Raw genomic sequence first — 22,467 nt, 5'->3', positions numbered from 1 at the left:
CTGCCACACTTTCTCATGCAGGTAATACAGCACTTCTCACTTCTACTCCCACCCCTTGGATCATCGATTCAGGGGCCTCTTCGCACATGACTAGTAAGTAATAACTTTTTAGTTCTTTTTTTAAATCTACCACTAAAAATTATGTTGTCATAGCTAATGGGACTTCCATACCTACTCTAAGCTCTAGAAGTGTTACTCCTACACCTTCTCTTACTTCGTCATCTGTACTTCGTGTTGCTAACTTTCCTTTTAACTTATTATTTGTTAGTCAGTTAACTATAGCACTAAACTGCTCTGTGACTTTTACTCCCACTTCTTGTGTTTTCCAAGACCTTCACAAAAGGAAGACGATTGGTGGAGGGTGAAAGGAACGGACTCTACTATTTGGACTATGCTGCCCCAATTACGGCTCTCTCTAATGGTGTAGATACTCTTCAATGGCACAGTCATTTAGGCCATTTATTTTTACCCAGATTAAAATTTGTATTTCCTTCTTTTAAGTCAGTGTTTAGATTAAATTGTGAAGCGTGTGAGTTAGGGAAGCATCATCGTGCCACTTATCCTCCACGCTTCATCCCTCGTAGTGAGTCCTTGTTTTCTCTTGTTCATTTCGATATTTGGGGTCCTTGCAAAATTAGTAATAGGCATATCTTTTAAAGGATCGAACAAATTCTTAACTACATAAAAGTTTTATTCATGAAATTCTAACTCAATTTTCTCTTCCTATTAAAATTTTTCGATCTAATAATGCTTTAGAATATGTGCAACATGATATATCTAACATTTGTGATTCTCTTGGAATGATTCATCAAACCAATTGTTCATTCACTCCCCAACAAAATGGAGTGGCTGAACGCAAAAATCGTCACCTCTAGGAGATTGCACGCGCTATTTTGATTTAGATGAATGTTCCCAAGAGTTACTAGTGTAATGCGGTTTTGATTTCAAGTCATTTAATTAACCGAATGCCTATGACTTTGCTTTCTGGAAAATCTCCTTTTTCGGTTATTTTTCCCAATAAAGAACCATTTTTAGTTCCACCCAAAATTTTTGGATTTGTGTGTTTTGTTCACATTCCACATCCTTTGGATAAACTTTTCCCCTTATTCTGTAAGTGTATTTTTCTTGGGTACTCACGTACTCAAAAAGGTTTTCGCTGTTATGATCCAGTTCTTCACAAACAATTTATAAATGTGGATGTGACCTTTTTTGAAGACCCTCCTTATTATCCCAGTCAATCTGTGTCTATTAAAAACTGTATTTTGGATGATACTCCTCCTATTCCCTCTTTAGTTCCTTCCACTAGCAGTGTTCCTCTACAGGTTTATCAGCGAAGACATAAGTTGGCAGAACATATTGTGGATAGTACAGTTCCTCTTAAGAACACTAGCAGCTCCCCTTTAGTGGAGCCTGAAGCTAGCCCTACGGATGTTCCTTTTTCATCCTCTCCACCAGCAAATTCTTTTAGTGGAGATCCCACTCCGCCTTCAGATGACTTACCAATTGCTTTGAGGAAAGGTACTCGTACTTGTACTTTACGCTCTAACATTGTTTTTCATGTTTCCAATTTTGTCACTGTCTCTCCTCTCCCTCCTAACTTTTGTTGCCTTGCTTTGTCTATGTTTGCCATTCATATTCCAACCCATCATATTGAGGCTCTTAAAATTCCTAACTAGAACCTCCTAAGAAAAATGTTGTTCGCTGTTGGTGGGTGTATACTGTTAAGTACCACTCTAATGGTACGGTTGAAAGGCTCAAGGCCCACTTGGTGGCTAAAAGCTATACACAAATGTATGGTGTGGATTATTTTGGGACTTTTTCTCCTGTCTAGACTTAATTATGTTCATGTTTTGATCTTTTTAGCTGTGAATTATAATTGGCCTCTTTTTCAACTTGACATCAAAAATGCATTCTTATATGGTGATCTTTATGAAGAAGTTTCTTTTTCTAATGCAGATTGGGCCAGATCCGTCGTTGATCGCCAGTCAACTATAGGTTATTGTACTTTTCTTGGTGGAAATCTCATAACTTAGAAGAGTAAGAAACAGTCACCATTGTCTGATCTTGTGTTAAAGCTAAGTATAGGGCCATGGCCCACACCACTACTGAATTGATGTGGCTTCTTTCATTGTTAGAGGAAATGGGATTTCCCGTTTCTACCCCTATGAAAATATTTTGTGATAATCAGGTAGCCACTTACATTGCTAGTAATCTAGTGTTCCATGAGAGGATGAAGCATATAGGGGTAGACTGTCACTTTGTGCATGATGCAATCAAGAAAAAGCTTATAATGACTCCTTTTGTGAACTCTACTGACCAACTAGCTGATTTGTCACCAAAGCTCTGTTCATACCAAGTTTTCAGTCTATCTGTTGCAAGCTAGGCATAGGAGATTTGTATGCTTCAACTTAAGGGGGTGTGTTGAAGTATATGCAAGTTTGGGCTGTTACTGTTCATGTGAACAGTAAAGGCTGTTTTACTTGTTCACATGAACAGTATTTTCTAGTGATTCTACTCTACTTTCTATTTCTAACGTAGGAGTCTTACTACATAAGTTTTGGGACTCTAGAAATCATAGTTTCTATTTTGGTGATAGTTTTATTTTCAGAACTTTACATTGTAGGAGCTAGAAAGTTACTAAAGCTGTAATTTTTTGTATCTTTTTTTATAGAGGGTAGTTACTTGTCTCTCAAGTTGTATTAGATTCATTAGAAGCTATAAATAAAAGGGCTCTGCGATTCTAGACTCTTTAGCTAGAATCGTAGGCCTCTTCTGTTGCTTCTTAATCTCTCTTCTCTTCTTCTTCTTTTCTCTTTCCTCTGTTCAAGATCAGCTGCTGTTATTATTATTTAAAGCTTGTATTCTAAGTTCTAACAATGACAATCTTCTGTGGGTACAAAGGCATATGTTTCCTCTAAAGGGAGACGAGGATCTCAGCTGAGAATTTGAAGTCAAATGGGATCATATTCGTAATTAAGTCCAGCTAAGAAATCATACACCAAGGATGATTGTAGGCTGCAATCTCATCAGCATTGTTTGGCTGAAAGGTGGTGTAGTGATCAATCCTCTGCCATGCACTAATAATGTTCTAGTATTGAGAGTGATATCTCCTATTTTTTTGCATGAACTTGCTTGTGGAGTTCATAGACTTGAGCCCTGTTTCCAACTACCATATCTTCTGAGCAATAGTCAGAATATTAGCAACAATGTCCAATGGTAAAGAAGTTTGATGTAGTTTACCAAAAAAAAAAAAAAAAAGTTTGATGTAGTTCTGGTTTCATAGACTGAATTAAGAAGGCTATCACCAGAGAGCATGGTTCAAATTTCAGTCAAAATTGACCGAGAACTTGATAAACTCAGTTCTCTAAGAAACTGAGACAAAACATGGTGGAAACAAGACCTGGTATAGCGTGACTTAGAATCGCTCTTCTTGACCAGAAATTGAAATATGGTTTCAAAATACACCTGCCCATTTTGATGATTTTAATTGATGTTTTTCCAAAAACCAAGGATTTCTTCTACTTTTAATGAATCATTATCTCAAATAAACTAGTTTGGAGGAAGACTAGACCACCAAATAAGAAAGGTAACTGTAACCATCTTCTGATACTGTCGTATTGAAGTACATAAGAACTCCTTGTATTTGGCATTGTATGTTTCTAAATTGGTAACTAGTAGTCTAAATTCCAGCAAATAATGGTGACTTGAGTCAAGAATCATATCAATCATCTGCAATGATTTTTTAAGAAAATAGCTCATCCATAGAAGCCTTCAAATGGTGTGTATGCCAAAATTCAAATGAAAAACCATGAATTAGGTGTCGTAACCACATGTCAAAATGGATGGGGGAAATTCCCTAGTTTTGACCGATCTCCACGAGATCTGAGCCAGATCTTGATTTTTGGCTGGTTGAGACCAGCCTCGAAACTGAGAGTTTTTACCATGCCAAAGAGTCATGTACAAGCCATTGATCCTATGCCACTATAAGCTTTCTCGATTTCACAGTAGTGCCAGTCAAGTCCTCAAGACAGTAATAGTAATGCAGGCAAATCCTCACCACATTTCGTAGTTTGACCCATCCAAGATTGTAGGTGGAGAACCAACAGCCAGGTAGTCATGTTTGTCAGGATTTTCAGCTGTAGTGGGAGGTTCAGCTGTTGCAGTAGATTCTGATGTAGTCATCTCCTCTTTGATCAAAATTTACAAGACCAGATTTAAGGTTACAGACCAGTGGTATGTGGGTAACTAGGGCAAAAATTACAACCAGTTTTTGGGTACAACCAGGGCAAAAGAGGAGGAAAATTACAACCTTCAAAAAATTGAACTGTTACTAATAGCAATTCAGAATACAGCCCCAAAACGGTTTTTTTTTTGGGGGGGGGGGGGGAAGAAAAGGAAAATTACAATCAAAAAATTTTGAACTGTTACTAACTACAGCACTAAAAATTGATTGTAAAGGGGTATAACTGCTAAATATACAGCAAGAAGAAAAGGCCCAGACCCGCCACAAGGATAGGTCTCCGAAGAAGAAGATTGTTTAACGAAAATCTTCAGGTACAAAAGGAGAACATGTTCAGGGTAGAATCCGACTTTGGATTTTTCTATCTTTTTAGTTCAAGAGAGAGGAAGAGGGAGGGCAGCAGTTTGGCCCATCGAATTCCCTTAATGCTGCCTCAATAGGGTGAAACAAGGCTGCGGCTAGGGGTTTTGCTGAAAAAAAGACAGCAACATACTTTGTGAATTGTTCCAATCTTCAACACAATTTGAGAAGAACCAGGCAGCTGCAAAGTTTAAAGGGACTAGCCTGCAATTAGGGCTTGAAGATGTTGTAAGCTGAAGAACTATTACTCACAGAAAATTGTGCTTTATCCACAGCCCCCATGGAGTATTTATACTTTATAATCAGTGAGTAACCTAAAGCGATTGTTTCAGGTACGTTGGTTCAATCATAAATAAAAAAAAGTGATATAGAGGATGATGTTTCCCAAATAATTAAAATATGGTGGATGCAGTGGAGAAGTGCGTCCAAAGTCTTGTGTGATCGACATATTCCTTTAAATTCTATAGGAGCGTCGTTCCTCTATTAGAAAGCATCACATAGATAAACTCAATGTAGTAGAAATGAGGATGCTAAGATGGATGAGTGGCAAAACTATGAAGGATAAGATAAGGAATGACCATATTAGAGCTAGTATAAGAGTAGCTCTGACAAGTGACAAGATAGGAGGAAGTCGTTTGAGTTTACACAGCCACATTCAGCAGAGGCTGTAAAATGCCATGGTATGGAGAAGTGCTATAATCTAGATTGAAGGAATTAAAAGAGCTAGGGGGCAGACCTAAGGTAACCTTAAGAGAATGGGTGAGAAAGGATATGCATAGCTTGGGCCTTGTATCTAGCATGGCCTCAAACAGAGCTGATTGAAAGGCAAGAACCCATGTAGCGGACCCCATTTAGTTGGGACAAGGCTTCTTTTTGTTGTTGTTGTAATCAATGGGTAACCTACTCTGAGTAGGAAAAGAAATACAAGTTTGAAAATAAAAAGGAAAAACAGTCTAAACTGAATATGACTTCCTGTACCAACCAAAACCAACTCAAACCATTGAATCCTGAGTGAAATGGGAGAGGAAAACTCCCTCTTAAAATCCAGCGCTAGCGCTAGTCTCAAGAGGGAAGCCTTCTTCCCAAACACCCTTTTAACAAGAAAAAGCCAGCTTCATTTCCACATTCTGAACTTCCTACCCTTCTATCAGGTAATAGAACTAATTCTTTTTGTCAAAGTTAAGCCTTCCCATTGATGTCTAGCAGGAAAGAGAGCCTGTGTAACCCGTCTTTGAGTTTGTCACCTATGTTGTTCTCTCCCCTATAGGTGTTGCCTTATTGTTGTTGTCTCTCAGCTTCCATTCCCAAAATTCTCTCTTAAGTAATGTTTAGCCGGAAGTGAAAACAAGTATAGCTAAGGAAATTATGACACTTGAAAAAAGGGGGATTTGGGACTTGGGAGTTTGGTTGACCTTCTCAGGAGTATAGTTTTAGTGGGATACAAGTAGGTTTATATAATTAAGTACCAATGAAGGTTTTGTGGGAAGGTATGAGTCTCAATTGGTAACCAAGGGGAACAGCCAAGTGTATGGCAATGGTTACCAAGAGACCTTTGCAACTGTGCGCAAACATAATTTGATTAGAGTGCTTCTATCAATAGAAGCCAACAAGGACTGACCCTTGTATCAACAAGATGTGAAGAATGCATCCCTCCAAGTTGACCTTGAGGAAGAAGTGTGTAAGCAGCCCCTTTCTAGCTAAGGAAGGTTTGCTTTCTCAATGAGGCCTTATATGGCCTGAAACAATCTCTAAGAACTTGGTTAAAAAGGTTTAGACAAGCCGTTCTGAAGAATGGATACTACCAAAGTCAAGTTGACCATATTTTGTTCATCAAGAGAGGGAATGTGATAGAGCCCTAGGATCACAGTATTATGCTCTATTGGGAGAGGAATGATTTGCTGAATATCTGGCGAACAACAGTTAGGGAAAGAAATCAAATCTGGTCCTAAGAAGGAGGTTGCTGAATAAAGAATGATTTGCAGAATATTGCAGAATATTTATTACTGAATAAAAGAGATTTGGGGACAGGCAAAATACTGTGAATGATTTGCAGAATATTTACTACTGAATAAGAGAGATTTGGGGACAAGCCGAATATTGCAGAATATTTACTACTGAATAAGAGAGATTTGGGGAGATTAAGGTTGATTAGGGTTATAAATAGGGGTAAGATGTGAGTAGTAGAAAAGGATTATTTATGTGAGTGTTTGAGCAGCTATAGGCTGAGGGGCAGCAATGTGTCGTGGGGGTGACTGGCACCATTGTAACCAGTTTATCATTGTTCATCGTTATTTTATCAATTAAATAATATCAATTTTGCATTCGATTCGTGGGTTCTTATCAAATTGGTATCAGAGCACGTATTGATCCGCGAGAAGCAATGGAAACTGAATTACCCATGTTTTACGGGGAAGGGGATGTGCAGGATTGGCTTCTTGAAGTTTTGTTATTTTGTTGGGAACACCAAATCGATGATGAACATAAATTAGGAGTGGCACTGCAACATTTAAAAGGAGAGGCATTAGCATGGCTTTACCAGAAGAATTGGTCGAACTTCAGTTGGTCAACCTTCAAGGAAGCCCTGAAATTGGATTTCAGTGTTGAGCAAGCAACCGAAGGAGCGGGAGAAGCAGAAAATACCAGTTTGAGCAAGTTAATGGCATCACATTGTATGAACCATCAATAAAGGAACAAATTAAAAGCAGCAAAGGCTAATTTCACAGAGAATGCTTTGAAAAATTTCTGAGCCATCCAGACAAAGGGTGACGGTATTGCAATTAGTAACCATGGCGATGAAGCATTGGTAGAGATTTTAAAAGAGGGTGAAAAAGAGGCCAAAGGGGAAATTGCTGCAAATGATGATATGGCAACCAGTGCTGCTAATCTGCTACAAGTCCTTAATTCATATATTGACATGAAACTCAAGGGAGTAGGAGTTGTGCTTTATATGGATCCATATGTTATTGTTGTTCAGCTGAAGTCGGTTCCAATGGCTATTCCTAGTTTACTCTTTAATTCAGCTGAAATTTCCAACGTTTTTCTTCATTTGGGTTGCTTGGAGTTATGTGGTTATTGGTTCTCAAGGAGGTATGTTGTGCAGAATGTTGAACTAGCATGGTTGTGTGGCAAACATGTAAAGACCAAGCTTCCAATTTTCCATCACCTTGAGGACAAGGTGATTTTCGAGGGGCCAGTAGTGATAGAGCCTTGGGATCACAATATTATGCTATATTGGGAGAGGAATGATTTGTTAAATATCTGGTGAACAACAGTTAGAGAAAGAAATCAGATCTGGTCCTAAGAAGGAGGTTGCTGAATAAAGAATGATTTGCAGAATATTGTAGAATATTTATTACTGAATAAAAGAGATTTGGGGACAGGCAGAATATTGCATAATATTTATTACTGAATGAGAGAGATTTGGGGAGATTAAGGTTGATTAAGGGTTATAAATAGGGGTAAGATGTGAGTAGTAGAAAAGGATTATTACCAACGGGGGTTGGTCCAAGTGGTAAGTAGCTTGGTCCGCTTAAGCAAGGTTCCAGTATCGAAACCTTGTGGATGCAAAAAATCCCTCCTGGGAGACTCACCCACCATAGCCAGGTGTGCGACCCGGGTCGAACACCAGATTAGTCAGGGCAAAGCCTTGGAAATCGGGGTTGGCAAACCAAAAAAAAAAGGATTATTTATGTGAGTGTTTGGGCAGCCGTAGGCTGAGGGGCAGCAATGTGTTGTGGGGGTGACTGGCACCATTGTAACCAGTTTATCATTGTTCATCGTTATTTTATCAATTAAATAAAATCAGTTTTGCATTCGATTCATGGGTTCTTATCACAATGCAACTTTAACTGCTCTCATTGTCATGTTGATGACAATGTAGTCATTACGATGATATAAAACCCAATTTTAGGGTTAGGGTTTCTTGATATGATTCCCTAAAATTGAGGGTTTGCCCAAAATCTTCCAGCAATCAAATGGACAGTATGCTTAAATTTGGGTTGAAGAATTTGGTTCAACATAGAAATATGGGATGTACCAAAGATGCCTAGGAATCCTAGGGTTGGGTATCGAAAGGTCTACGATGAGTTTGGGATGGCAATGGGTTGTGGGATTTGGGTAGCAGAAAATCAAAAGTTTTGTCGGGAAATTTAGGGTTTCAAAATAGAATTGGATTGAGAATGGATCTTTGGGCAAATCTTTCTAGAACGCTTTCTTTCTTTTCTTTCTTTCTTTTCTTTCTTTCTTTTCTTCTTCTCTTTATTTTTCTTTTCTTTCCTTTCTTCTTTTTTCTGGTTTGCCGCCAAGAAGAAGAGAAAGAGACAGGGGCCGAGAGGATTAGAGGGAGGGGTGTCGTAGAAAAGGGGAAGGGTGGGGAGGGCCTAAAGGGAGTTATAAGGGGTAGGGGTAGGGGTGGGGGTAGGGGTAGGGGTAGTGGTGGGGGTAGGGGTAGGGGTGGGGGTAGGGGTAGGGGTAGGGGTAGGGGTGGGGGGGGGGTTAGGGTGTCATGAGATCCTATGGGAGCTGCTGCCAAGGTGCGGCAGAGTAGGCAAGGGGTTTTAGAGCCGCACAGAACAGGGGAGGGCAGGGGAGGGGCTTGCATGGTTGGGGAAGGTTGGTGAAGGGGGTTAGGGGTTGCTGCAATTGAAGGGGAAGGGGTGGGAGAGGTCTGTGATGGTAGGGGAGACAGGGGAATGGGGTGGGGGCTTGTTTACTTACTTGGAACCTTGCTAGAATTCCTCGAAGAAGAGTGCTAGACAGATCGTTGTTGCTGATCTTTGAAAAAGAAACTTGACCTAAAATCTGCCGTGGCCCCCTCACCAAGAACCACAGTCCTCAACTCAATTAACCTTGTTCAAATAATCATACTTAAGAAACTTAAAACAAAGAAAAGGCATATTTATAGCCTACGAAAAGACCCTAAACCTAAGTAGGTTTCATTTTTTTTTTTTTTTTTTGGTAAAAAGTAGGTTTCATTTATAGATTAAGATCCCCTTACACTTAATCTCAACCATTTAAATAAATAATTAAAGACCTAATGGAATCTCCTTGAAACTAGATTCCCCCTAAGACTCAAATACTAAAGGAACTCTTCTTGAAAATAAACTGATAAGAGACTATCTTTAAAGAAGAATCCCAAAGACTCAAGAACTTATTTGCAACTCAAACAAGACTCCCAAGTCCTAACTGATCAAGACTACTCTGAAAAATAAAAAGAGAATTCTGGAGTATAAAATCAGTAACTAATTAGGGCTGGGATGGACCAAACTACCCCTCTAGGGGGTTTGACCAGCCCTAGGTGTGCCACCTTGGAAATAGATGTGTTTGGTATGATTTATGACTCCTATTTCTCATTAAACTGATCTAAGCATAAATCCATAAATAGCTCAAGGGTTCATTATGATTTATCACCATAAATTATCACTTTTTGGTTTATGTGGGTACCATTGATGAACATATGCAAAATTGATACTCAAGTAGGGGTAAAATGGTAAAAATAAAATTAACAAAAATTGGAACATAGGTTTACTTTTCTCTCTTACGACCTCCACCATTCTCCAGACTCTTCTTTTATCTCATACTTAAGAGGTATCAAGTTAGTCAGAACCAATAAAATCAAACCAAATCGACCAAAAACTGATGTGAACCAGCCAAAATGGGGTAAAACATCAAAACCAAACCAATATGAACTTTTTGGATCATGTTTCAGATAGAGATATTGTAATCAAAAGTCAAAACCAAACCTAAACCAGCAAAGTACTAAAACCTTGAAAAGAACATAAAATAGTGATCTTCATGCTTCAAAAAATATTTATATGATAAACTGAAACCAACCCAAAGCCAAACTGATAATACATAATATACTATTCACTAAATCATACCAAAACTACTTTTTATTATATATATGTTATGTCCAGTAGTAATCAAACAATTATTGTAGATTATTCATAAATAGGTCATACCCACAAATAAATATTAACTCTGCTAAAATCATACTTGGCCCAACATTTTGGAATTAAATACCTTGGGACTTTTGAAGTATTTCCTCGGAATTGAGGTATCAAGATCCTAAAAAGGGAACAGTGTATGCCAAATAAAGTTTGTACTTGACCTGTTGAAAGAAACAGGAGGATGCAAACTTGCAAGTTCACCAATTGATCTAAATCACAAGCTTAGTGAAGTCTGTAGGACTCCCTTATAGAACAAGGAAATATCGAAACTGGTTGATAAACTGATCTACCTTTTTTAAATTCAGCCAGACATTACCCACACAGTTGAGAGAGTGAACCCATTTATGTGTGCCCCCAAGTATGGACATGATCTTGATTTTGTATACCGAATCATTAAATACTTGATTTTTTTTTTCAGGAAAAGTTCTCCTACATGACACAATCATTTGAGGAGAAAAGGGTATAAAGATGCAGGCTTGGCTGGTCCAGTTTCAGACAGAATCTAAATCAAGCTACTGTACATTTGGGGCATACTTGAAGGAGTAAGGAACAAATTGAGGTGGCTAGATCTTGTGCTGAAGCTGAGTTTCAGGCCAAGGCACATGAAGTGAACCGCTGTGGTTAGAGAGACTTGCACAAGAGTCAGGATTTGATATTGAGGTGGCTATAAGACTTTATTGTGACAACAAGGCTGCCATCAGTATTCCTCACAACCTAATCCAAAATGATCAAACAAAGCATATTGAAGTGCTAGACATTTTATTAAAGAGGAGTTGAACTGTATTGACATTCACACTCTAATTCTGAAGATGGGTGATCAAGTAGCAAATAACTTCCCAAAGGTCTCCTGCCAAGTCAGTTCAACACTCCCCCCATTTTGTAGGGGAGTGTTAGAAGTGTTAGCTGTTATGTATCAAGGGTACTTTTGATGTAACCCGATCTTAGGGTTAGGGTTTCTTGGATGAATTCACTAAAATTGAGGGTTTGCCCAGAATCTTTCAACCAAACCAGCAAGTAAGATCCAAAGACTACTAGATGATTTTAAGGTAACTTGGAAACCCAGGGGCAAGATTATGGGAAGATTGGAAAAAGGTTAGGGTTATACTAAATTCCCATGGGATACTTTGGATCATCATGGTAGGGTAAGAATTATTTCAAATTAATATGGGGTGAAAAGGATCGATCTAAAATTAATATGAAAAGCTAAATTATCGCAAATCACATGGGTTGGGGTAATTCTTGGATGAAACAATGATAAACGAGATCTTAGGGTTCTGGAAAAGATTTGGTTCAACAAAACTAAAAAGGTTGGTATGGAAAGGATTAGGGTTTTAACATATCCTCGTGGGATGATCTTGAGAAACCCAAAATCAGTATGGGTTGTAACAGAGAAATATAGGATGTGTTAAGGATTACTAGGAAGCCTATAGTTGGGTATGGGAGGGTTTAGGGCTGATGAGAAAGGGATGAATAAGGGGCAGGGATAGTTTCTTGGTAAGTTCTTGGGCAATCTTTCTTGGTCTTTCTCTTTCTTTCATTTTCTTTCTTTTCTTTCTTTCTTCTTTCTTCTCTTTTCTTTTCTTTTCTTTTCTTTTCTTTTCTTTTCTTTTCTTTTATTTTATTTTCTTTTCTTTTCTTTTCTTTCTTCACTTTTCTTTCTTCTCTTTTCTTTTCTTTCTTCACTTTTCTATCTTCTTCTTTCTTTTCTTTTCTTTTCTTTTCTTTCTTCTTCTTTCTTTTCTTTTCTTTTATTTCTTTTCAGATCTGCCGCAAGACTTAGAAAGGGAATGAAAGGGGGCCGAGGGAGAAAAGAAGGGGGGAAGGGGTGCTGCAAGGGTTAGGGGAGGGTTGGGTGCTATCGCAGGGGTAGGGGAGGGGTCCAGGAGGGATCGTAGGGGGTGGGAGGCAGCAAGGGATGCGGCTGCAGGGTTCAGAAGGGGCTAGTGAGGCTTGCGCAAGGAGGGAAGATGGAGAGGGGTTCTTGATTTCTGTACTCACTTGTTTAGGGTTCATTGCTGCTGTATTAGTGAAAGAATGCTGGAGATTGGAAGAAGATGCCAGAAGTTGAAGTCTCGATTGAATTCTTGAAAGCTAGAAACCTTGACAACCTTTGTGGCCCTCTCACAAGGCCAGGATCCAACCTTTTACTAAAATCAGCTTCAATTCATTCAACTCAATCCACCTTTACAATGAAAGAATGGCCTACTTATAGCCTAACATCAAGAAAGAACTTGACCCAAACTGGGAACTAGACTAAGACTCAGCTAGGGAGTAGGGACTTAAGAAAATAACTCGACCAAGGTTTCCTTCATATGTTAGGATACCCTTTACGACTAAGTAACAACCACATAGAATAAAAAAACTCTTCTTCAAATAAAAGATCTAATTATCTCTAAAGAGTCTTACATAAAAGAAAGACTCCTTAAGACACAACAACTCAACTATTAGTTCAAACTAAGACTTTAAAACAAAACAAGACTTTGAAAACTATAACTAAAATTCTGAAATTAAGATTCAGCAGGTAATTAGGGCTAAAAATGAACATTATGCCCCTTTTAGGGCTTTGGCCAGCCCTAGGTGCACCACCTTGGAGTGGCCTTCGGCCCACGGGTGGCTCCTTGTTCACATCAATTTTAGTGACATGTCTGTATTAGAGTGATGCTAAGTTGTAATTTATTTTCATTGTTCTTTTCTTTTACCTCCCTGATGTAACCAAGGAGGATGGAATAGCTCATGGTTCATTCTTTTACCCACAGCAATAATTCTAGGGCTTTAACAATTCTTTCACCCGCAGCAAATGGGCTAGTTTTGGGATGTCTATGGTTTAGGGGAAGTTTGGGTTAACAAAAACCTAGATGCATTGAGAAGGAAATAAAGTTAAGGTTTTAACAAAAATGGATTAGGACTGGGAAAAGGTTCAAATTTTGGGGATTTGGGCTGTGGAAAACTTGCAGCTAGAGGGAGATGAGGTTCTTGATCAATCTTGCTCACTTTCTTGATTTCCTGTCTTTATTCTTTTCTCTGTTTTCTTTCTTTCTTTCTTCTCTTGGTTGTGCAAGATGGGAGGTGGCTGTTTCTTGAATTTCGAAGAGGGAAGGGGGCTGGAACTATTGGCCGAAGGGTCTAAGTAACTTAAAAGAGGTCTAGAAGCTGTATCCTTGGACTGCGGATTGGGACAGCAGGATTCTTGGAGGTTTCTTGCACAGAAATTGAAAAGAGAGAGTGCTGCAGGGTGGATGGAGATGAGGCGAAGGAAGAAGGATTAGAGCTGGGGCTTGGAGAGGGGTTTAACCTACTTGTCCACTGGTTCTTGCTGTGAAAGAAAGCTGGGATCACTTGCTGGAATCACAGGACAGAATGTAAGCTTCAAGAAAGAGCTTCTTGGACAACCACAGGGTTCCCCCTCAAAAGGAACCTATTCAATACCTCATTAGCTGTAAAAATTCTCGGATATTTATATTGATCAAAGCTGACTTGTTACAGCAGTGAGCTTTGAATTTATAGCCATTACATAAAAACTCCAAATAAGACTCAATCTAGGAGACCCAAATCTATGGGTTATTCTTGGACTCCTAATTAGTCTCTACACCAACTAACTGAAATTAAAGCGCAATCAGGATTCTTAAATTAAGAATCCAACTAAAGAAATAAACAAATAAAACTAGAAGACAAGTACAAAAATACCCCTAGGTCCGCTGGGCCCTCTTGCAGCTTTTGTTGGGAACCTGTTTGCTGATCACTCCCCAAGGAAGCCTTATGTAATTCTAAGATTTCTAAGTTGAATTAAATAAGTAAATGAGGCACTCAGTCGATTCATGATTTTCTCTCCAACTAGACAGCTTCTCTTCTATCCTCTGCTCTCTTCATCTTCTTCTTCAAGCTCTTTGCCGATAGTTCAATCTCTCAGTTTCTAACTGGTTGGGGATTGTGGGGTCTATGACTGTTGATGCTTTCCTTTTTTTTACCTATACATTTACTCCTCTTACCTGAGCTATACAACTCTCTTACAATAACAGAAATCAATTGCCTAATTAAAGCAACCAAAAAAGATATATATATCAGCTTAATCCAGCAACTAAAAGCAGAGAATCCTGATATCCTTTCTCCATTACACAGGTATGCGCATGCTTAGGGGGGAACCCAGAGAACTGCAAAAAGGCTAGAGCATTTGCATTATTTAATATGTAGCAGAATAACCAAGAAATGGATAATATTAACAGAGAAAATAAGGGAAACAGCACATCTCCATGCAGATAGTGGCATACTCACAGCTTTGGAGCATAGACCATGATACTTCCACCTGATCCACCTCCCCCTTGTAGTCCTCCTTCACCTCCTTCTGCAATCACATATCCATTAAGATCAAGTACATCCTTTGCTTGAAGCATGACTCTTCCTCCGCCATTCCCACCAAATTGTACTTCAGCAGATTTACTTCCACCCTTACTCCCATAATACCATGGCTCAGACAAAGAAGACCAACCATAAACATCACCACCCCAAATATTTTTCTTATTATTTTTCAGGCAGGAAGCACCTCGGCCCCCATGCCCTCCACCAGCTCCATCAAGGCCAATTGGTGTACCACTAGTTTGAGAAGGTGGTGGTCCACCCAAGGATGTCGTGTTTATGGACGAACAGTGATGAAGACTCAAATTGGTGGCAGATACAATTACAGAACCAGCAATAACAGCTGCATGCTGACCAATTTTAATATAGCCACTTACATTGAAACTGATTGAACAGCCTTCGGTAGGACATACAATTGAAACATGAGGGAGTACTTCCAAATTTCCTGTCCCAGTTACATTAAGATCACCATCTAAATGCAAGTCTGAATTTAACAGGCATGTAGTTCTCAATGAGCCAATGCCTTTCAGGTCCTTACAGGATACCAAATTATTCCATGAGGCAGGAGAATCTCCTGGTATAAGCAAGCCAGAGCGGCTACTTTCATCTTCATTCCATGGAAATGACCCATAATGATTCTGGAACTGTGTTCCTGATTCAAGAATCTTGCTCAAACAATGCCTGGAACTTAGAAAAAGAAATGACATGAAAAAGAATGCCAACAGAATGCACTGACAGAAGCACCCATTGTTCAGCGTCCGATGCATCACCGTTCAAAGGAACATCAAAATACCAGAAAGCAAACTATTTCTTCTGCAGTCATATAGAACACATACTGATATTAGAAGCCACAGTGACTTGATAATTATGTATCAAGCATGTATATACCACACAGTTAAGTAGCTTCAAACCATCCTCCTTCCTAGAATCTCTTTGATGCTCTGCTAATCATTGCCTCTCCCACAATGTCTGTATACAAAAGCACAACTTGAGCTGATAACAAAATAACAAGAGGGAATGGAAAAAAATGATGTGATCAAAGTACCAAACCTGCAACAGCAAAACTAAGGGATCACTAAGGCATGTGAATTATTGTACCATCGAAACGTGAGAATAAAGTTAATGCACAATTTTTTGGTATTACTGGACAAACCACACTATTCATCAAGGAAACAACAAGAGGAGGCCTTACATCAGCCAGCCATGAAAACCTGATGTACAAATGGAAAAAAGAAAACATTCTTATAGTACTCAGACAAAGGGTTGTATCTACCAGCTAATTCAAGGCATGAAGAGGGGAAATGTTTCAAACAAGTCATGAAAGTGAATGAGTATACTGAGGTGTCTGGTGAGGATTTGGCAAGACAAATATTGAGAAGTGTGGAGACTTGATAAGCATGCATTTATCATTATTTATTTGATTTAATTTTCCATATTTATTTAATTAAAAAAGAGCTAATTGATTATTTTGTGTATTTTTTAGGGAAAATGTGATTTTGGTTGTTAGAGATAATATGGATCAAAGTTGGCAAATATATTAGATATTGGTGGATTTTAAATCATGGCATTCAATCTTGCTGCCCAAGATATCATGAAAAGTGAGATCTTAGCCAAATTGGAAACAGGTGGAGGTCTAAGGAACAAAATTGGTCATAAATCTGAAAATCATGTAAACAGACCCACCTTCAGTATTTTGGGCATATCTTTCTCGTATAAGCTCGGATTGCTGTGATTCAAGATGCTATGGAACGATATCGAAAATATCTACAACTTTCTAGTTTTGAGTTTTTCCAAAATCCGGACGAATAAAGGTGGAAAATCGATGAGTAAAGAGAGGGGATTCATTGTGTGCAGGAGACATAAAAGAAAAGCCAGCCACAGAGAAGAGGAGAAGACGGCGAACACGGATCTTGGCTCTTATCTCTCTCATTGCTCAAGAAGAATACCACATCTCTCTCTCTATGTTTCATCTTTATTTGTTTTATGAACTTTGTGATAATGAGTAGCTAGTTCAATTTCTTTGGGATGTAAATAAACCATGCTTATTTCATTAATTTGATTGTCTATATCTTCTAGTTGATTGTGTTTGAGTTTGGCCAAAGATGTTCTATAGCTCAGCAAACTAAGCGTGCCAAGCTTCAGCGAAGGACGATAGTCTTGCGAAGATAGGGCATATCTAGGAAGACCATCCTTAATTTGCTTTGAAGTGTAAAGTTATATCGGTTAGGGAAAAGCATTGGGGATTCGAAATCCCAAAGATCTTCACGTATTCATAGTTAAAGTTTTTGCATTAATTAATAGATTTAATTTAAATTTAGTTTTGTTGAATTCAATCTTAGTAACTTAGCATTTTAGTTCCCCATAGTTCGACCCCATACTTTCTGCTAGCTAGATTAATATAGGATTTTATTTTTGATTGGTTAGTGACACGATCAAGACTGAAGTTTCCAATGTGCTTTTTTCTTTTGTAAGTCACAGGTGGATCACTTTGACAAAACCCAAATCTCCTAGGAGCTTTAACAGTTAAGAGCTTCTAAGTGTACATAGTCCAAAACACCTTCAAAGAAGACCTATTTATTTGGGGTGGATTGTTAACTTGTAAATATTTGAAAGAACCTGAGGAGAGCAAGTTAGTGACACACAAGTCATAATAGTGAATGAGTCTACTGAGGTGTCTGGTGAGGATTTGGCAAGACAAATATTGAGAAGTGTGGAGACTGAAGTTTCCAATGTGCTTTTTTCTTTTGTAAGTCACAGGTGGGTCACTTGTGACAAAACCCAAATCTCCTAGGAGCTTTAACAGTTAGGCTGCGTTTGTTTGCTGGAAAAAAAGGGGTGGGAAAGTTGTACTTGTGGGTCCCATATGTTAGTGGGGTGGGAAACAGGATAGTAAAGTGTGGAAAAGTAATGGATAAATACACTTTTCCAATTTCAATACTTGTTTGGTTGGATGGGGTGAGGACTTTTCCATTTTCAATACTTGTTTGGTTGGATGGGGTGGGATTGTAAAAGTAATTTATCATTATTTTTTTTTTTTTTTCTTCCAATAAACATGATCTTCGGTGTGCCCGACGACCACGAAGCCCTGGAGTTGGGAGGAAGGATGGCGGAGCATCAAGGTGAAGGTCACTGTGGTACGTTTCAAGGAAGAGCAAGGGGCGGCGACTACCGGAATATCCAGAGGTGAAGGTCTCTCTTTCTCCTCTGCGCGCTCTCTCTCTCTCCTCTGCGATTTCTCTCTCTGCTCTGCTCTGCGCTCTCTGTTTCTCTCTCTCCTCTGCGCTTTCTCTCTTCCTCTCTCTGCTATGCGCTCTCTTTCCTCTCTCTGCTATGCGCTCTCTTTCCTCTCTCTGCTATGCGCTCTCTTTCTCTCTCTCCTCTGCGCTTTCTCTCTTCCTCTCTCTGCTCTGCGCTCTCTTTCTCTCTCTCCTCTACGCTCTCTTTCTCTCTGCTCTGCGTTCCCTCTCTCTCTGCTCAGCCTCTGTCTCTGCCGCCGGCCACTTCCTCCACCATCTTCTATCTTCACCGAAGCTCCCGCCAAAGTTGCGATCTCCCCGCCAGTCTGCACAACTCTCCCTCATTTTTCCCTCAAAACCCCATCAAAATCGTGGGGTTTTGAGAGGGCCTGGGGTGGGAAAAATGTGTCCCGACAGGGATTCCACGGTGGCCAAAGTTGTCGCCTGAGTTTCCCACCCCAGGCAACCAAACAGGTAAATTTTTGGAATTTTGTGGTAATCCAGTACAACTTTCCCACCCCTTTAATCCCACCCCACTTTAACCCTGCAAACAAATGTAGCCTTAAGAGCTTCTAAGTGCACATAGTCCAAAACACCTTCAAAGAAGACCTATTTATTTGGGGTGGCTTGTTAACTTGTAAATATTTGAAAGAACCTAAGAAGAGGAAGTTAGTGAGTTACTAATCAGATATAATGCACATGATAGCAAATCTGCAAACAAAACTCCCTCCACAGCTTGAGCAGATGCTGAAACCATTGATATGATCTGTTTCTTAACCAGGAACCTCACCTAAATTTTTACACACTTTACTATCTGATCGGTTATAATTAGAATTATCATTGTTCACAAAAAGATCAAACTATCTGAGAACTAAACCACTTTAAACTATGTCTGGAAGTCAATATAGTGAAACTACCTTGTCTTCTTCATCAGAGAAAATATAGGCCTCTTCAACACCCCCCCCCCCCTCTAATCTTAGAGACTAGGGTTTCACAGAGGTATTCCAGTTGAACAAGATGAGAAAAATGCATACATTAAACCAGGATTTTAGACAACTTTGTATGCGTATAGTCTTGGACATCATCCCATGGCCCAACTTGAGGCAGCCTAGAACAGAGAAAAGTGCAAAGTAAACTGGGAATCTATAATTTAAGAATCCAAGGTTGACTACCATGCACAGTTCAGAGAGGATGTTTATACCATATGGTATTTTAGGACCTCTACATTTTCTGCCTCTCTAACTCAATTGTTGGATACCAAATAAAACAGATAGACCTCCTCCAATCCTAAATGCTGTTGGCTATCCATAAATCCATAATTCATTCATTGCAACACCGCAAGTTGTAACCAACTGGACTCTGCTCCTTCTAAGCTTTTTGGCTCAGCAGTTAAACAATGAGAATAAGAGACTACACTACCTATATCCAGCAAAGCCTTATTATTTTAAATTTTCGATACAAGTTCTTACGTATTAAAATTTAAAAAGTTTCAAAAAAATGCGACACTTGCATGCATCCAACAACCACGAAAATAAAAGAATGCAATTAAATCCACATTTTTTCCCCAACAAGAACAGCCCAAGATCCACTTCCAAGTTTACGTTCTTTTTAAAGCAAGAATCAAACATCGCAGGATCGGAACACAAAGATAAATAATCAAACTCATAAAGTCTCCAAGAAAAGCTACAGACAAGAAATCTGAAGACGAAATGCAACGAAACGCAACGAAATTCAAATTAAAAACCGGAAAAGTAAATAGGACAAAAGAAGAAAACATACAATTCAATTTCGAGATCTCCAGGAATCCGCTTAGATTGTCCACCTGAATCTGATAAGCTCTTTGTCGATCACCCTCTTTTCCTTTGTTATTAATTATGATTCTTCCACTTCTTCAGTCCAAACTGACGAAAACACCCAACACAGTCACCTTTCTCCTTTTCTTATATTATTATTATCATATATTCGTTCTTTCTGTTTGAACCCTTTCACTCTTACGCACACACACTCTTTCTCTTCTCTCTCTAGATCTGCTTTTGCCTTTTAGTTTTCCTTCATTCATGCGGAAAGTGTCGATAAGTCCAACTACTGCTTCGCTGGTCTCTGCTCCGGCGCTCCAAAATGCTTTTCTCTTGATATACTTCCTACGGTGATGATTACATCATCTCTGCAATATACTGATTTAGTGGTTAATGATCGATCTTAAAACTAAAAATGAGATTAACGTTCGACCGCTGAGGATTAGCATATTTATTGAAGTGATATGATTAAAAAATATATATATGAAAATATAAAATGAAGAAAAGAAGATGTCACCGTCGGGTTACAACAATGTGCTTCCTTTAAACGATTTCCGACCTCACAATAGTGGTGAATCACTCTTAAATATTAAAAAAAATTAGAGAAAATTCGATAGATTTATGTGAACCCCCTCTTACTGTGTAGTTTAAAAACATCAGGAGTATGTTATTCTTGGGGAAAAATCGTCGTGCACACTTACGTTGTGACACGTGGAAGCGGACGGCTGAGATTAAGAGGGCAATTTCAAATGGAAAAAACCCACTTTAAGACCCATTTAGTTTATTCTTTTGAGTGAATAACCCATCCAGTTTATGACCCACCATTTTCACAAACCCTGACGCAGTTTTCCTTCGTCTCCGACGATGGCAAGGGGTTTTGGAAGTGCTTCATGTTGTATAGTCTTAGTCTCACATCTAGTAGACGTGGGAGTTGTTATCCCACATCGAAAAGAAGTGTGAGTTTGTTGAGAATTTTAGTCCCAGTTCGAGTAGATGTGGGAGAAGATAGGATTGGGAGAGACTATAAAAGGATGCCTCTCCCTCCACATGTAATTCATCACAAAATCTTCCCTCTTGTATATTTATTTATCTATAGTGGAGTTTTCTCTCTTGCCCGTGGTTTTTTCCTTTTAAGGGTTTTCCACGTAAATTCTTGTGTTCTTCTTTTCTCTTATTTGTTGATTGTTCTATTCGGTGGGTTTTTCGTAACCCAATAGTGGTATCAGAGCAAGGTTTTGTTTTCATCCTACAGAGGTGCTGCAGAAATTTTTTGAAGTCGCTATTCATGTATTTATTTTCTTTTTTGGTATCCTAGAAAGGTATATTGGGTGATTAAGTGCATGTGTAGGAAAATTCTGTCTAAGGAGTCTGATATTTAAGCGGACATGTTGTGTCCCTCCAGTCTTTCCTGTAAATTTTCCTAGTGTACTTTGGTTCAACAATATACCAGTTGGAGGTAACCTGAGGAGATACTTTTCACGTGAAATAGTGGGAGTTATTCTGTAGTCAAAAACAGTTCGTGATAAAAGCAATGGCAGCAAAGATCGACATCGGCAAGTTTGACGGCACGAAATTCTCATTATGGAAAATGAAGATGAAGGCATTATTGATAAAAGATAATTGCCTGGAAGCCATCAGCGTTCAGCCGACGAGTTCACCAGATAACGAAAAGTGGAACAGAATAGATGAGATGGCCATTTCCAATTTGAATCTAGCATTATCTGATGATATTTTAGCAGGAATAGAAGAGAAGAAAACTGCTAAGGAGGTTTGGGATCACATCATCAAATTGTATGAAGCCAAATCACTTCACAACAAAATCTTCTTGAAGAGAAAGTTGTATATCTTACGGATGGCAGAATCTACATCAGTTACAGAGCACTTACATACTCTGATTTCATTATGTTCTCAACTTTCAACGTTGGGACATAATGTTTCACCACAGGAACGTGCTGAAATTCTACTCCAAAGTCTTCCAAATTCATATGACCCAGTCATTATCAATTTAACCAGTAATATCCTCTATGATTATCTAGTATTTGATGATGTCGCTGCTACGATTCTTGAAGAAGAAAGTAGACGAAAAGGCAGGGAAGATAGACAAGCAAGCTCACAACAAGCAGAAGCTCTGTCTATGACTTGAGGAAGGTCAACGGAACGTGATTCCAGTGGGAGTCACAATCAAGGGAGGTCAAAATCCAGGGGTAAGAAGAATTTCAAGTGCTATATTTATGGCAGAAGGAGACACTTCAAAAATGAGTGTTGATTCAAAAAGGGTGTAGATAAGGCAGAAACATCTCAAGGGTGCATTACTGAAGGAGAGATTCTTTACAGCGAAGCAGCAACGGTATCCAAGGATAGATTGGTGCTCACTAATGCTTGGATCTTGGATTCTGGAGCAACATGGCACAAGACCTCTCTCAGAAATTGGTTTCACACTCAGGAACCTATCTCTACAGGGTCTGTGTACATGAGAAATGATCATGCCTTGGAGATTGCTGGAGTTGGCACCATCAAGTTGAAGATGAACGATGGTA

General features: G+C 39.0%; 1 protein-coding gene across 4 annotated transcripts in view; it reads right to left on the bottom strand.

Moving 5' to 3' along the window:
* Positions 1-20,324, bottom strand: part of LOC149029137 (MraZ) — a 122,835-nt gene extending 102,511 nt beyond the window's left edge. For 2 of the 4 annotated variants that reach the window (XM_089140543.1, XM_089140551.1), the window contains exons 1-2: positions 19,914-20,324; positions 14,818-15,867 (exon numbers count right to left, since the gene is read on the bottom strand). In XM_089140543.1, the coding sequence (XP_088996669.1) occupies positions 14,818-15,665 (848 nt within the window). In that variant the 5' untranslated portion in view covers positions 15,666-15,867; positions 19,914-20,324. Of the gene's footprint in view, positions 1-14,817; positions 15,868-19,913 lie in introns of those variants that run through there. The other 2 variants (XM_089140534.1, XM_089140559.1) reach the window with 2 other exon arrangements.
* Positions 20,325-22,467: the final 2,143 nt, after the last annotated feature.

This window comes from Hakea prostrata, chromosome 1, assembly GCF_041222555.1.
Source record: "Hakea prostrata isolate BN-2017 chromosome 1, UWA_Hpros_2, whole genome shotgun sequence".
Lineage (NCBI taxonomy): Eukaryota > Viridiplantae > Streptophyta > Magnoliopsida > Proteales > Proteaceae > Hakea > Hakea prostrata.
Note: the sequence above shows the minus strand (reverse complement) of the source record. Positions and strands in the feature narration are given on the sequence as shown.